The sequence below is a fragment of the Pistacia vera genome, unplaced genomic scaffold, assembly GCF_008641045.1.
Source record: "Pistacia vera cultivar Batoury unplaced genomic scaffold, PisVer_v2 Contig50, whole genome shotgun sequence".
In the NCBI taxonomy this organism is placed as follows: Eukaryota; Viridiplantae; Streptophyta; class Magnoliopsida; order Sapindales; family Anacardiaceae; genus Pistacia; species Pistacia vera.
In genome coordinates, this window is record NW_022196335.1 from 1,642,633 (window position 1) to 1,655,470 (window position 12,838).

General features: G+C 31.9%; 1 protein-coding gene across 1 annotated transcript; it reads left to right on the plus strand.

Annotated features, from left to right (window-relative positions):
• Positions 1–7,688: 7,688 nt before the first annotated feature.
• On the plus strand, positions 7,689–9,354 carry LOC116105558 (peroxidase 3-like). Its single transcript, XM_031391958.1, has 4 exons — positions 7,689–7,895; positions 7,986–8,177; positions 8,273–8,438; positions 8,772–9,354. The coding sequence occupies exons 1-4, from the start codon at positions 7,689–7,691 to the stop codon at positions 9,173–9,175; spliced, it is 969 nt and encodes a 322-aa protein (XP_031247818.1). The 3' UTR covers positions 9,176–9,354.
• The last annotated feature ends 3,484 nt before the right edge of the window (positions 9,355–12,838 follow it).

Consider the following 12,838-nt stretch of genomic DNA (forward strand, 5'->3'; position numbering starts at 1 on the left):
TTGTCGTGGCATGCCTTCTTCTACCAAAAAGGGTTATCTTCAATAGCAACTTATATGCATTATTGCCGTTAGTCATCATCACATTGATTAACTTTCACCAAGCTTGCAACTATATATTAATTACCACCAAATTAAAAGATTAGAACTCATCACCTATAACAATTAATTCTAATCAAACAGTGACCCCACTACATTTTTTTGTTTCTTTGTTTGAGTTAGTAGAATAAATTGAATGAATATCGAGAAGGTAGTTGTTCCTTCTCATAAGAGGAAACTGCAAATAATTTTCTAAACCGTCAAATGTTTCACAATATGGTCATAATTGTTGATAAAGATGACGCCGAGTCTTGTAGTTGCGACATAAGTGAAATGCAGGGTAGCGTTGATGAGGCTTTTGATTATGATTTTGGTGAAGATGACAGTGAGTTTAGTGAGTTGATGAGGGTTGTATGGGCAAAAAATCGTATTGGGCCTGACGAGGCCCAATAATGAAATAAACAGACTACGGCCCAAGGTTTTAGCCCAATTCCCGTTAGGCCTATGCTTAAATCCATCTTGCGAACTGCCTTTTCTATGAGTTGGGTTATCCTGCAAGTTAAACTAAGATTGGTCAAGTCCACAATAATCCATAAATAGGAAACATAATCATATTATGTTTCCACTTCTGTTAAGATCTCGGATCTCATTCATAATGTTTAAGCTTAACCTGATAAAGGAAAAGGGTCTTATCTTCTTCCTATTTGCAACTCCTTTACCTAGTAGGATTCAGAGTCCTACAAGGATTCGAACCTCTTGGGTTCAGTATATAATGGGGCAAACCCCCTCATTATTCATTCAGAAAATCACCCGTAGCACCTAAGCTCTCAAAGTTCTTGCTCTGAAGAACCACCGAATTATTCCAGTGCTCCTTCTCGTCCTTAGCCCTCACTAAAATATCCTCAGTCTTATTGACTTGAGCGTTGGAGTGTCTATGGTAGACACCACATCGGTGTCTATCTAGCCTTCAAGTTCCCTTTTGCTCTTTGTGCAGGTACAACAGGTTGTTAGTGGCTCACTTCATATAGGATCTGTCCCTCTCGATTTGACCGTAGATTTTACCGTGTACAAGGGTGAGGTTAGTTGCAATAGCTGCAAAATGTGGTTGTCCGACAGTTTGGGATATCTGTCAAAGGAGCAAGGAGAAGAAGAATCAAGCTCGACTAGTTTCTATTTAAGTAGACAGATGAAGGATGAGATGGAGGATAGACTTTTTTGGGAGACATGTATGGCTGTAGGGTATCCGTAAAATTTCTTTACACACACACACATATACACCTTATTTCATTTAGGTTATTCTATAAGCACGTAATCACATACAAACATGTGGGTTCAATTAAAAATAAAATAAGTCTTTATATTTTATGAAATTTACAATTTTGACCCTACTTAAATTCATGTTGATCTCACAAAAATGAATTATTAATTAACGCTTTTTTAACTTTTTCATCTTCTTCATTTCCTCTTTTTTCTCTCATATTATCTTTTTCCTTTGGTTGAATATTCAAGAAAGGCCACCCCTTTGATTACAAGGTAAGATGATTTTTTTTTTTTTTTTTTTTTTTTTTTACTTGAAATTCTTTTCTTTTAGCTTTCTTAATTGATGAAATGTCATGAGGTATGAGTTTTTGTTGAGTTTAATAAATGAGTTTGAATTTGGAAGATTAAATTCCTAGATTTTGATGTGAGTTTTGATTTAATCTTATTTATGTTGAGTTATGGGTTAATTAGTTGTTTTAAGTTAGGTTTGATAAATTTTGGTTCTTTATTGAGTTAATTTTGAATGAGTTTAAAGAATTGATGAAACCCTAAGTTGTACAGATTTGGGGATTTGGTTTAATTTTGATAAATTGGTTAATCGTTTGATATTTAGAGTTGAATTTGATGAGTTTTCATGGGTTTATGAGTTGAATTTTATTGGGTTAATAGAAATTGCTTGAAAAGTCTAAGTTATAAGATTTGGGGCTTCAACTTATAGTTGATGATTTTGATAAATTAAGTTGTAATTGTTGCGGGGAATGTACTGGTGACAGTTAGAATTTTCAGTAGAAGGGAGGTGGAGGAGAATGTACCGGTGGTGTTGGATATTTGTAATAGTATGTAGGTGGTAGGAAATGTACTGGTGGTGGGGGGATTTGTAATAGTATGGAGGTGGGGGGGAATGTACTGGTGGTGGTGGAGATTATATATATATAAATATTTCATTTTGCCTGATTTTAAGTTTGTTTGTGGAATATGATTATTTATTGTTTCTTTCTGAATTGATAATGTAAAGAATTTCGTTTCTTCTATGTAACAACTGTTTCTCCATTTATATTAATTTGACTGGCGATAAATTATTGAGAAGTCATATAAAAAATTTCTATTCATTTTTGGGACTTATCATATGTTCCAATTGGAAGTTAGGTCATTCACATATCTTCTGATTTTGAATTAATTTTTCATTTATGGGAATCTTTTTAAGAAATATTTATATATTACAGATAAATTGAATAAGAAAACTATTCAACTATATATCAATTTTTTTAATATATTAATTATCTTACATTTCTTCGATATATGAGTGGGCCTGAACTCAATAAACTATGAAGCTAGTAATTAGGGTTTCTCTATCAATGGAGATTGGAGACAAATATTTCAATCTTCTGCTCAGAATTTTATTCGGATATTCAAAGAGTACAGTTAAGGAATATATTAAATTAAAGCATTGACTTTGACATTTGTGTTTATATTCATAAAATTAATTATCCCTTGGCATTTTTTAATTTATAATATTCTTCCTATATTTTTCATTAATATTATGTAGGTGATATATATATATATATATATGTCAAGTGACGAGGATGTTCTTCAACATTTAGATAACATAGAATCTTATCATGTATCTACATTGACAAAAAGTTTCATTAAAAAAAATTAAAGATATTTCTCTTAAAAAAAAAAAAAAAAGATAATTTGTTATTTGTTGTGTTTGATTTTTTCATTAAGCTCAAAGAAGTCAGAACCTCACGGGGTTATAGTTTGACCCAGAATTAGTTCGGTTTAATACTTGTCTGACCCAACGTAAGTTCGTCAAGATATAGCTCGATCTAACATAAGCTAATCATGACCAATCCTGAAAGTTGTTTGAACAGATCACTGATAAGCTCAGATCCTTAATATTTTGGAAGAGATCAGATCAACAACAATTATAACGCGATCTTAGCACCTAATCATGACAATATCGGAGTTACACTCTAATCTTGATTGTAATTCCTTTAATTTCGCTATTTTCTTTGTAAGAAACTTGTATATAAACCCCTTCCAACGATGAAAGAGGGGTTAGCAAATTGTCTTAAACATATTTTTATTTCTTGTAAGCTCTTTAAGTAATAAGAGAAATAGTGGACATATGCTTAAGTCTTAAACTTGTCAAACCACTTTAAAAACTCTCTTGTCATTACTTATATTTGCTCTTTAATTGTTTCATTTATTAAATCACGCACACATCCGTTTCGATTCTACCATAATCAATCGGATCTATTTGGTTAGTACGATTTTTCATATCAATAGTATTATTTTATAATGCATCTTTAACTTAATAGTATAAGTCAAGACATAAAGTTAAAAATTTTTATTATGTATCACAAAAATTCTCCTTGAGCTAAAATTACTGCCAATACCAAATCACATCAATCAGCAACCTAGAGTAAATTTACTAAGCTTAATCATGTGGAAAAGAGATCTATGTAATAATTAACTTAATTTTACCGGAGGTAAGAAAATTTTTGGCCTATTAACTACTTTTGGGTGATCGAATGGTTTAATAGGGAATCTTGAGTGTATTATTCAAGAGATCTTAAGTTCGAATTCCTTTTTTGTTGCTAATAAAAGTTGTCACTGGAACTCTTACCCAACTAATTGTTCTAAGACCTTAGGAGATTAGTTGAGGTGCGTGTAACTTACCCACATCTCGATCATAACAAAATAAAATAAAATTGGCCCATTATTGTGTTGAAGAGCAACTCAGTATTTTACTAGATGGGAAACGTCAAATTGATCGAACTGACTAAGAGATTAATGGTTGTATATTAATTTTGAATCGATTGTTAATGACATGTTTATGTTATAATTAATTAACTTGTGATGTATAAGTTGTTAAGTAGAATCAATCAATTGCGTAAGTCGAGGAAATACTACTGTAGATTAGGTATGACATTAATAATAAATCCTGTGTAAATTATAACTAATTTAAAAAAACATAACGGTCGTCGAGGAATGGATCAACATGAGATGTATTTCATAATTTCATTGACTTTGAAATATTTGTCTTTCACAGTATAAACAAATTTGTGAAGTAACGTGGTACCTTGTATTGGCGATATATACCTAGTATCATAATATAAAGTTTTATAATTAATTAGAGGATTGATGGGATTGGTCGAACAACCCCGTGTTTGATTTCATCAAAAATTATAAATACTACTTGCAAATTGCAATTAAAAAATAGAAAGGTAGAACCTTCTAGCCTATGCTTGCGTTCAATTTACAACCAAAAATTAATAAGCTTTGACTGAGACGTATTCAATTAATATATTTTTTAAGTTTATAAAATTAATTAGATAAATATTACTATATGATTGGATTTATGTACTTTACACAAATATATCTTTTAACTGATGATGTTGATATTGAAGGTTCGCAATACTAATTAAATTAATTGATGAGAGCTACAGTTATATAGACACGGTAAAATGTCATGTGGGTGAAATGAAATCATATACTTGGCGTAGACGTAAACAGGGATGTCATTTTATTGAGTAAACGACTTTTTCTCACCCAAGATTTGCTTTAATGACACTTTACCATTAAAAAAGTTTTAAAATACCATTTTTTTACCCAAATTTAATATTCAATTATTGTCCAAAGCTGATTTTGATGGTGAAAATTCTCTCCATCATCACCATTTGAATATTCAGTCTCCTCTCTACAAAACTCCTCTCACTCTAGCACGCACCTGATTTCTTACTGATTGTCGGTCATCTCAAAACTAGGATTTCTTATTCTTAGCTGATTTCTAACTAATTTCAGTAACAAATATTCAATCAGTCATCACCAATCGATCACTAGTCTCCACTCTACAAAAACTCTCTTATCTAGGCTCTTGGTAACTCGCCAAACACTGGTTGAGAAAGTGAAGTGTATTTTGAATATTAACATAATATAAACATTGGATGAGAAAGAGGTATTTTGAAACTTTTTGGATGGAAAAGTGTCATTAAGGCAAACCTTGGGTGGGAAAAAGTCGTTTACTCTGTGTTATAATCAATTAATAAAAAAAATGTCAGTATCCGTCCCTAATAATCGAAAGTTCAATTGCATACCAATATTACTTGAGGCGTTTAGCCTGATAATTAATTTTAAGCAATTATGAAGAATAACTATTGTGAAGTTTGCCGGAAGCAATTTCGCTGTTTTTTTATTTACCCCAGCCCTTTGAATATTCAAAATCTTACATTCGTAATTTAGAATTTGACTTATCATGATTATATATATATATATCAAATTTGCTAAGAAAAGTAATAGAAAAATTGTAGAACTATGTAATTGTATTGTGTGAATTGAAGAATGAAAATGTTACAATATATCGACTTAATTCTAGTTCAATAAGGTAAAGTAATGTTCGTAATAATAACAAGAATCTTATGAACTAAGTAATAAAATATATAAGAATCCTGCATATAAGGAAACAAAATAAACAGAATATCCTATACATTAATACAGAATATCCTATGCCTTAATATGATAATTATATGCCTAATTTGTAGTGATCCTATATCAAAGAAATATTTCCTAAACTAAATATACAATAATCTTATGAATGTATAAAACAATCATCGAGAAACCATTAATCCTAAAAACTTAAAATTTCGGTAACATAATTTTTTCAAGGCGGAATGTTGCCAGCAATTTAAAGAAAATACTTATTGGAAAAGACGCTTAAATGAATTTCATCTATTTAATCACAAAAAAAGGTAGTATAATTCATATAGAAATTTCATCCAAAAAAGTCTTGCGACAAAATTCATATAGAGATTTCATCCAAAAAAGTCTCGCAACAAAATTAATGTTGGCACTTGGCATACAAGAAATGGACTTGATCAATCTTCAATCCTTTTTTTTCCGACCATCCTACCTCAAGACTGGTCTTAAGATAAGAATAAAAACGCAAGCTTAATAGATTGAGAACCTAATCTCATCTTGTTTGTCTATCTTAAATACGCGAAGGATAGGAGACAAGAGGAGAAAAGCAAGCAAAGGAACACAAAGTCAAAGACATGGTACCATAGGATATGTCTGGTAGGATGTCTAATTATCAGGCTTCAATCTTCATCAGCCAGCCGGCATACAGTCAATCTCTCGAGCTTACAAGCTGTATATGAAAGCTTAGGTTAAATATAATAAATTATTCCTACATACAATAGATTATACAGCACCATCAAGGAAATTTAGAAGCCTGGTGGGTCCAACTAATCTAGCTATATATCAAATATTATTCATGAAAAACTAATCATATGCCATGAATTCATTTTCTTTTTTAGGCTCTGACTTCTGTGACATTTCAGCATTTGGTGGGATCGATTGGTTCCAGCGGCAAACACCAACCAGCCAAATCTTATTTAATATTGACATATTAGTGTATTCACATGATGAGAAGAAAATAAAATAAGATAATTTGTGTAATTAATTAGATCTCTCCAATGAAATTAAACAAAACTTCTGCCTTCCCTTTTTGTTTTGTATTGCATCACAATGTGTGTGTATCTTCTTCAGCGCGGGTGCCCATTTTCTCTTTTCTGTTTAGTTTGAGCCGACGAGCTCCGTTAGGATGCCTATGCTCATCTCCTTCCTCAGTTTGGAGCCTGCCGCGGCGCATGCTTCCTTTTGGATGTTTGTTCAAATCCTTTTGTCCAGAAAGTTAGGCACATCTGCTCTGGTCTTTTTTGGACCTCTTTTGGAGGTATACCCCTAGTTTATGTATAGTTTTTCTTTCTTTTATTAAATTTACCTTTTCTAAATAAAAAAAAAAAAAATGTAATATAAGTAATTTGAATAAAATTTAGAGATGATTTGAAACTCTAACTAATAGTTTGTTTAAATAAAATCGAATTTGGTTTGCATACATATGGCAAAAACTGGTTCATATTGTGCGTGCCTGTCCCCATGAAACTATTGATTTAAAATTATATATAAAAATATAATAAATAAAGTGTCCAACTAAGCATTGAATCCAAGACAAATTCCTTCAAAGATAAGTAAATTTTAGCTAGTGTGAAGTCAAATAGATCGGATGAGACAACTTCAAACAAATTAAACAGTGTGAACCAGATAACACTGTTCCTAATCATGCCTAATTGTTTCGTTAAATTAGCTGAGGTCAATAAACCAACGCCAGGAAATAAAATAAAATTAATATTAGTGTACCAAGTACCAAGTCAAATGAAACTTCTCTCTGAGCGACTTGTTAACATCTTTTAAAAGTTTTTCTTTACCTGTTCCCAAGCAAGCTGGCCTACAAATTTTGTTTAATGGAGAAAATCTAAGCCTTTACCTTGTATATAAGGGTGCATTGTGTTAGCAGTTTAGCACGCAAAACACACAGAGATAGAGAGATGAAGGGTGGCTTAGTTTTGTTCTTGATTACCGTGGTGACAGTGTTAGGAGTTTGTCATGGAGGGCAGTTGAGGAAAAAATTTTACAAGGAGAGTTGCCCACAGGCTGAGGAAATTGTGAAAAACATCATATGGAAAAGTGTTGCGAGCAATTCAACTTTGCCTGCAAAGTTTCTTAGAATGCATTTTCATGATTGTTTTGTTCGGGTAATGCATGATTTTTATTTATCTTTTTATAATAATATGCATGCTCAAAGTGTTCGATGTTAAACAATTGTGAAATGGTATGTCTCTCAGGGTTGCGATGGCTCAGTTTTGATAGACTCAACACCAAACAACTCAGCCGAGAAGGATGCGATTCCGAACCAATCGCTGGGAGGATTTGATGTTATTGAAGAAGTGAAGACCCAGTTGGAGAAGACTTGCCCTGGAGTAGTCTCTTGTGCAGATATCTTAGCTTTAGCAGCTAGAGACTCAGTTTCTTTCCAAGTAAACTAAAAACAATTCAAAATCATAATTTTAATAAATGGTTTCTAATTAAAAAAAGAAAAACTCAGTAACCATGCATGCCATTATTATTGCAGTTTAAGAAGCCACTGTGGAAGGTGCTAACAGGGCGAAGAGACGGAAGGATTTCACTTGCTTCTGAGGCTCTTGCCAACATTCCCTCACCCTTCTTTAACTTCACCGCCCTCAAACAATCTTTTGCCAGCAAAGGCCTTACAGTTCATGATCTAGTTGTCCTATCAGGTAATTAATTAATTAAAGATGGTATATAAACTTTATTAACTAAACGTGAAAAGAAAAAGTGGGTGGATTAGCTATAACTGTTTAAGTTATTGGAGTAATAGTGTAGTACTCTTTCAAACTTTGACACAATATTTACTTGCGTGCAAGAATGATTTTGCCAAAAAAAAAAAATGTTTCTGTTGAGTAACATTTTCCGTGGCTTTTACTTGGGGGCCATTGATATTGACTTAATAAAGGCAATTGATATATTAATAATGGCTTATTACCTTTCGTGTTAAATCGGCAAGTTGTATATTTCCATGCATGTTAATTGAAGGAATTGGTCATAATCAGGTGGGCACACAATTGGAGTTGGCCATTGCAATTTCTTCAGCAACAGGCTGTACAATTTCACTGGAAATGGCGGTGCGGATCCTTCTCTAAATCCACAGTATGCTGCTTTCTTGAGAACCCAATGCAGAAGCCTTGCGGACAACACAACTATTGTGCCGATGGACCCCGGGAGCGGCCTAAATTTCGATAATCATTACTACAAGATTCTTCTACAAAACAAAGGACTATTCCAGTCTGATGCCGCGCTTTTAACTAACAAAGGCTCCAACAATATCGTGGAAGAGTTGACCGACTCTGAGAAGTTTTTCACCGAGTTTGCTCAATCCATGAAGAGAATGGGAGCAATTGAAGTTCTTACAGGGTCTTCAGGAGAGATTAGAAAGAAGTGCAACGTGATCAATTAAAATATTATTTAATACAATTTACAATTTCCATTGATGTACTATGAATGTTTAGTGTATGTGGTTTGAAGAGATCATACTTTGAATAATCCTATACTAAAGGATAGTTTAAGTGTGTAATAATAATAGAAAGAGTTTGTGATGATTCACGATATAATGCTCTGAGATCATATTTTGAATAATCCTGTACTAAAGGATAGTTTAGTGTGTAATAATAATAGAAAGAGTTTGTGCTGAATCACGATATAATGCTCTATTTAATTTCAGGCTTATTAATTTATGATGGACAAATGATATATCATTTGACTAAAAATATCTTTAAGTATACTAGAGACCAAATGCCGCATTATTAATTGGTTGCTTGTTTGAGATTGGATTTTGTCAAGTTTGGGATCAGAGAATGAGCACTGTCAAATCAGACATAAAGTACGATAGGATAGAAAAATGAAGCCCGAACGGCTTATGCCTACCCAAGGTTTGGTGAAACAATGATCGGTACTTAAAAGGTTTCAAAACAATAAATATGTACCTTTCGTTATGTTCTGTTAGTGATTTCTATTTGTTAATAGTGAAAAGACTAGAATGCCCTTTGAGAAATATTAGTCTATTTTTTTAATTATTTTTAGACCTCTTAAGTTTATTAATTTCACAAATACCCCCAAAAAAAGTTTAAAAATTAACAAAAACCCCCCCATCACCCATACTTGTCAGATTCCAATGGCCACCGCCGATGGTAGCCGGAATCTGTCACAACGGTCTACGCCACCATCGAAAATTGTCGGTAATTCACCGATCTGGCCTTTTTCGGCAAGATCCACAGTGGATCTGGCCAGAAAAGGCCAGATCTGACGTGAAAAGCCAGATCTGGCCGAAAAGTGACAGCCAAAGAAATGGTTGTTGTTGACTGTCAACAACGGCCAAATCTTGGCCATCGTTGACAGACAACAACGGCAAAGATGAAGTGTTGCAGCCATCGACAACCAGATCTAGCCTTTTTTGGTCAGATCCGTGGTGGATCTGGCCGAAAAAGGCCAGATCTAGGCCCTACCCGCCAGATCCGATCAATCTGTGGTGCGACGTAATTTTTTGGCCAGATTCCGGAGGTGGTGACTGGAATCTGGCACTGAGGTGATGGGGGTGTTTTTGTCATTTTATAAAAAATTTTATGTATTGGGGTATTTAGTTAAATTAGCAAACGTAGGGTTTTTTTAAAATTTTTAAAAAACTAAAATATCAAACTTTCAAGGGTATTCTAGTCTTTTCATCATTAGCAAACGAAAATCACTAACAGCACATAATGGAAGGTATCTGTTTGTCGTTTTGAAACTTTTTTAGTACTAATCTGTCGTTTCACCAAAATGAATTGGGATTCCGCGGTTGCCACTTGCCACCTCGTGGAGGTCTTAGATCTATGGAGTGTACGCAGTTTGTTACGTACGTTCCTCTTTAATTTGGCTGGTTTTCGGAGGTGATTTTCTACAGGATAAAGTTGATGCTTGATGGAGACCTATTTATTTGATAAAACTTTTATTATTTTAATTAATTTATTACTAAACTTTATCTTAATTTATTATTAATATTATTATTACTGCATAATTAAACAAATGGCTTTCTGATTGGATAGGACAGGTAATGTTTATTTTTCGGGTCGAGATGATCTTGAGGCAGGTTAACTGTCTTTTATAAGCCTTTTATATGTTCATTTTCTCTTTTATAATGAAAGCTTACTTAACCAAAGAAATTTTTTGTTTTATTTTTTATTTTTTGACTTTATAATCTTAATTAAACAGAAGAAAAGAAAAACAAATTATGGTATAAATGTTTATCATGTTTATTATTGGTATAAAAGGAAGACCAAAAAGTTAAACATTATATCCACTATGGAGGTAAAAATTTCAAGATTTGTTATCCTTTGTCCGAGTATGAATCCACTAATTATAATTCTAGGTTGATATTCTCAAAAACAACATAATTTTGATTTATATATCTCTGATCCTATAACGTTGTAGTACATAATTTTGACCACTATATTCAACAGATAGACACATGAAAACTATATATTATATGAAATTCAACATCAAACATTAAAATGAAACTATATATATTTAGTAAAACTTCTCTATAGTCATAATGATGGGAGTAATTAATTTGATTACTATAAAGAGATTATAACTTAATAGATGTGTAGTTAATTTTTTTTTCTTATTTCATAATTCATGTTTTAGTAGTACAATATTAGGATTTCAATTCATGTTTTAATAATATTATGGTTTCAATTCAGCGCTTCAATTGCCTACTTTTGAAACAGATAGAAGATCGTATTTTGAAACTAACAAAGATAACTGTCTTTGATGGAATTGTAAATGCAGTTACTGCATGACAATTGATGTGAAGCCACAAACAATTGTCAATTGTTTAAAGCATTACAAAATTACAACTCCTGATGTCGATGAATTGCAAGTTACAAATGAAGTGGATGAAGAGAATCAAAGAGTCATTATAGAATTGAGTGATCAAATTCGACAACTTCACTATACTAATTGAATTAATATTAATGTTTTCCTTAATCATCCAAATGAGTAACAAGTCATATATGCTTTAACAAAAGAAGAAATCATTTCTACAATTAAACAAGAAGAGAAATGAAGTAATTATGAGGATGATAGTACGAAAATACAAAAAGTTTTATGTTAAGAAGTTATAAAAATGCTTGAGAAGCTAGAAATGTTTTGACTTTAACAAGAAAATGTCCATACTAGCGAGTAATATACTTGCAAATTAAAAGATATGGTAACAACTCTAAAGCATAAATTATCGTCTCAAGCAACTTTAGATAAATATTTTATTTCATCTTAAACCTTTAATGTAACATACCATATTTTTTTTTTTTTTGCAATATACAGATAATTATTACTATGTGGATGCAACTTTCCTTAAGACGAGAATTAGAAAAATTATAACTTATTATAATATGGAGTTTATTCTTATTTATAACTATCCCAAATTGGAAATATAATTTTTTATGATTATGTAGAGTTTATTTATATATAAAGTATCATTATAGAAAAATTTTACTATATATATATATATTCTCCTAATTTCTTTTTCTATTTTCTCTAAAAATATTATTATTAATATTTTTTTTATTGGATGTCGCGCCAGTTAATGCGTAACTCAATTAACCTTTTAAGGTTTTGAAATTATTAGTAAGGTAAGAACCGAAGTGATCACCTTATTAATAACTTGAGGATTCAAATTCACACACTTATAAATCCCCACTTTATTCTTTTACCTCACTCCGCCTAGTGATTGAAAAATTATAATCCCACTTGCAAATTACATATTTATAATATTTTATTCCCAAAGACTAAGTGCATAGCATTTGGCACCGACAAAAAGCATTTGTATATATAATACGAGTACTGACAATTAAGTGACGAAAGGAGATGATGCATGCATTTCAACAACTATAATGTGAACAATAGTGCAGCCTGGCTTTATGGAAGGAAATAATAGAAGACAAGACAATAGGACATTAAAGTCGTGCGAAATCATGGAATTCATAATTAATTAATTAGCTAATGCAAATTGTAATCAATGCCTAGAAGAAGAATTAAGAATCCTGGCCTTGTTCAACCGAAAATATTTTTTAGAAGGAAAATTAAT

Bases quoted from the DNA above. Each gene is read 5' to 3' on its own strand.
- LOC116105558 (XM_031391958.1), top strand. From the start codon at position 7,689: ATGAAGGGTGGCTTAGTTTTGTTCTTGATTACCGTGGTGACAGTGTTA. The intron at 7,896-7,985 runs GTAATGCATGAT...TATGTCTCTCAG, and splicing joins TTCATGATTGTTTTGTTCGG to GGTTGCGATGGCTCAGTTTT. The intron at 8,178-8,272 runs GTAAACTAAAAA...TTATTATTGCAG, and splicing joins GAGACTCAGTTTCTTTCCAA to TTTAAGAAGCCACTGTGGAA.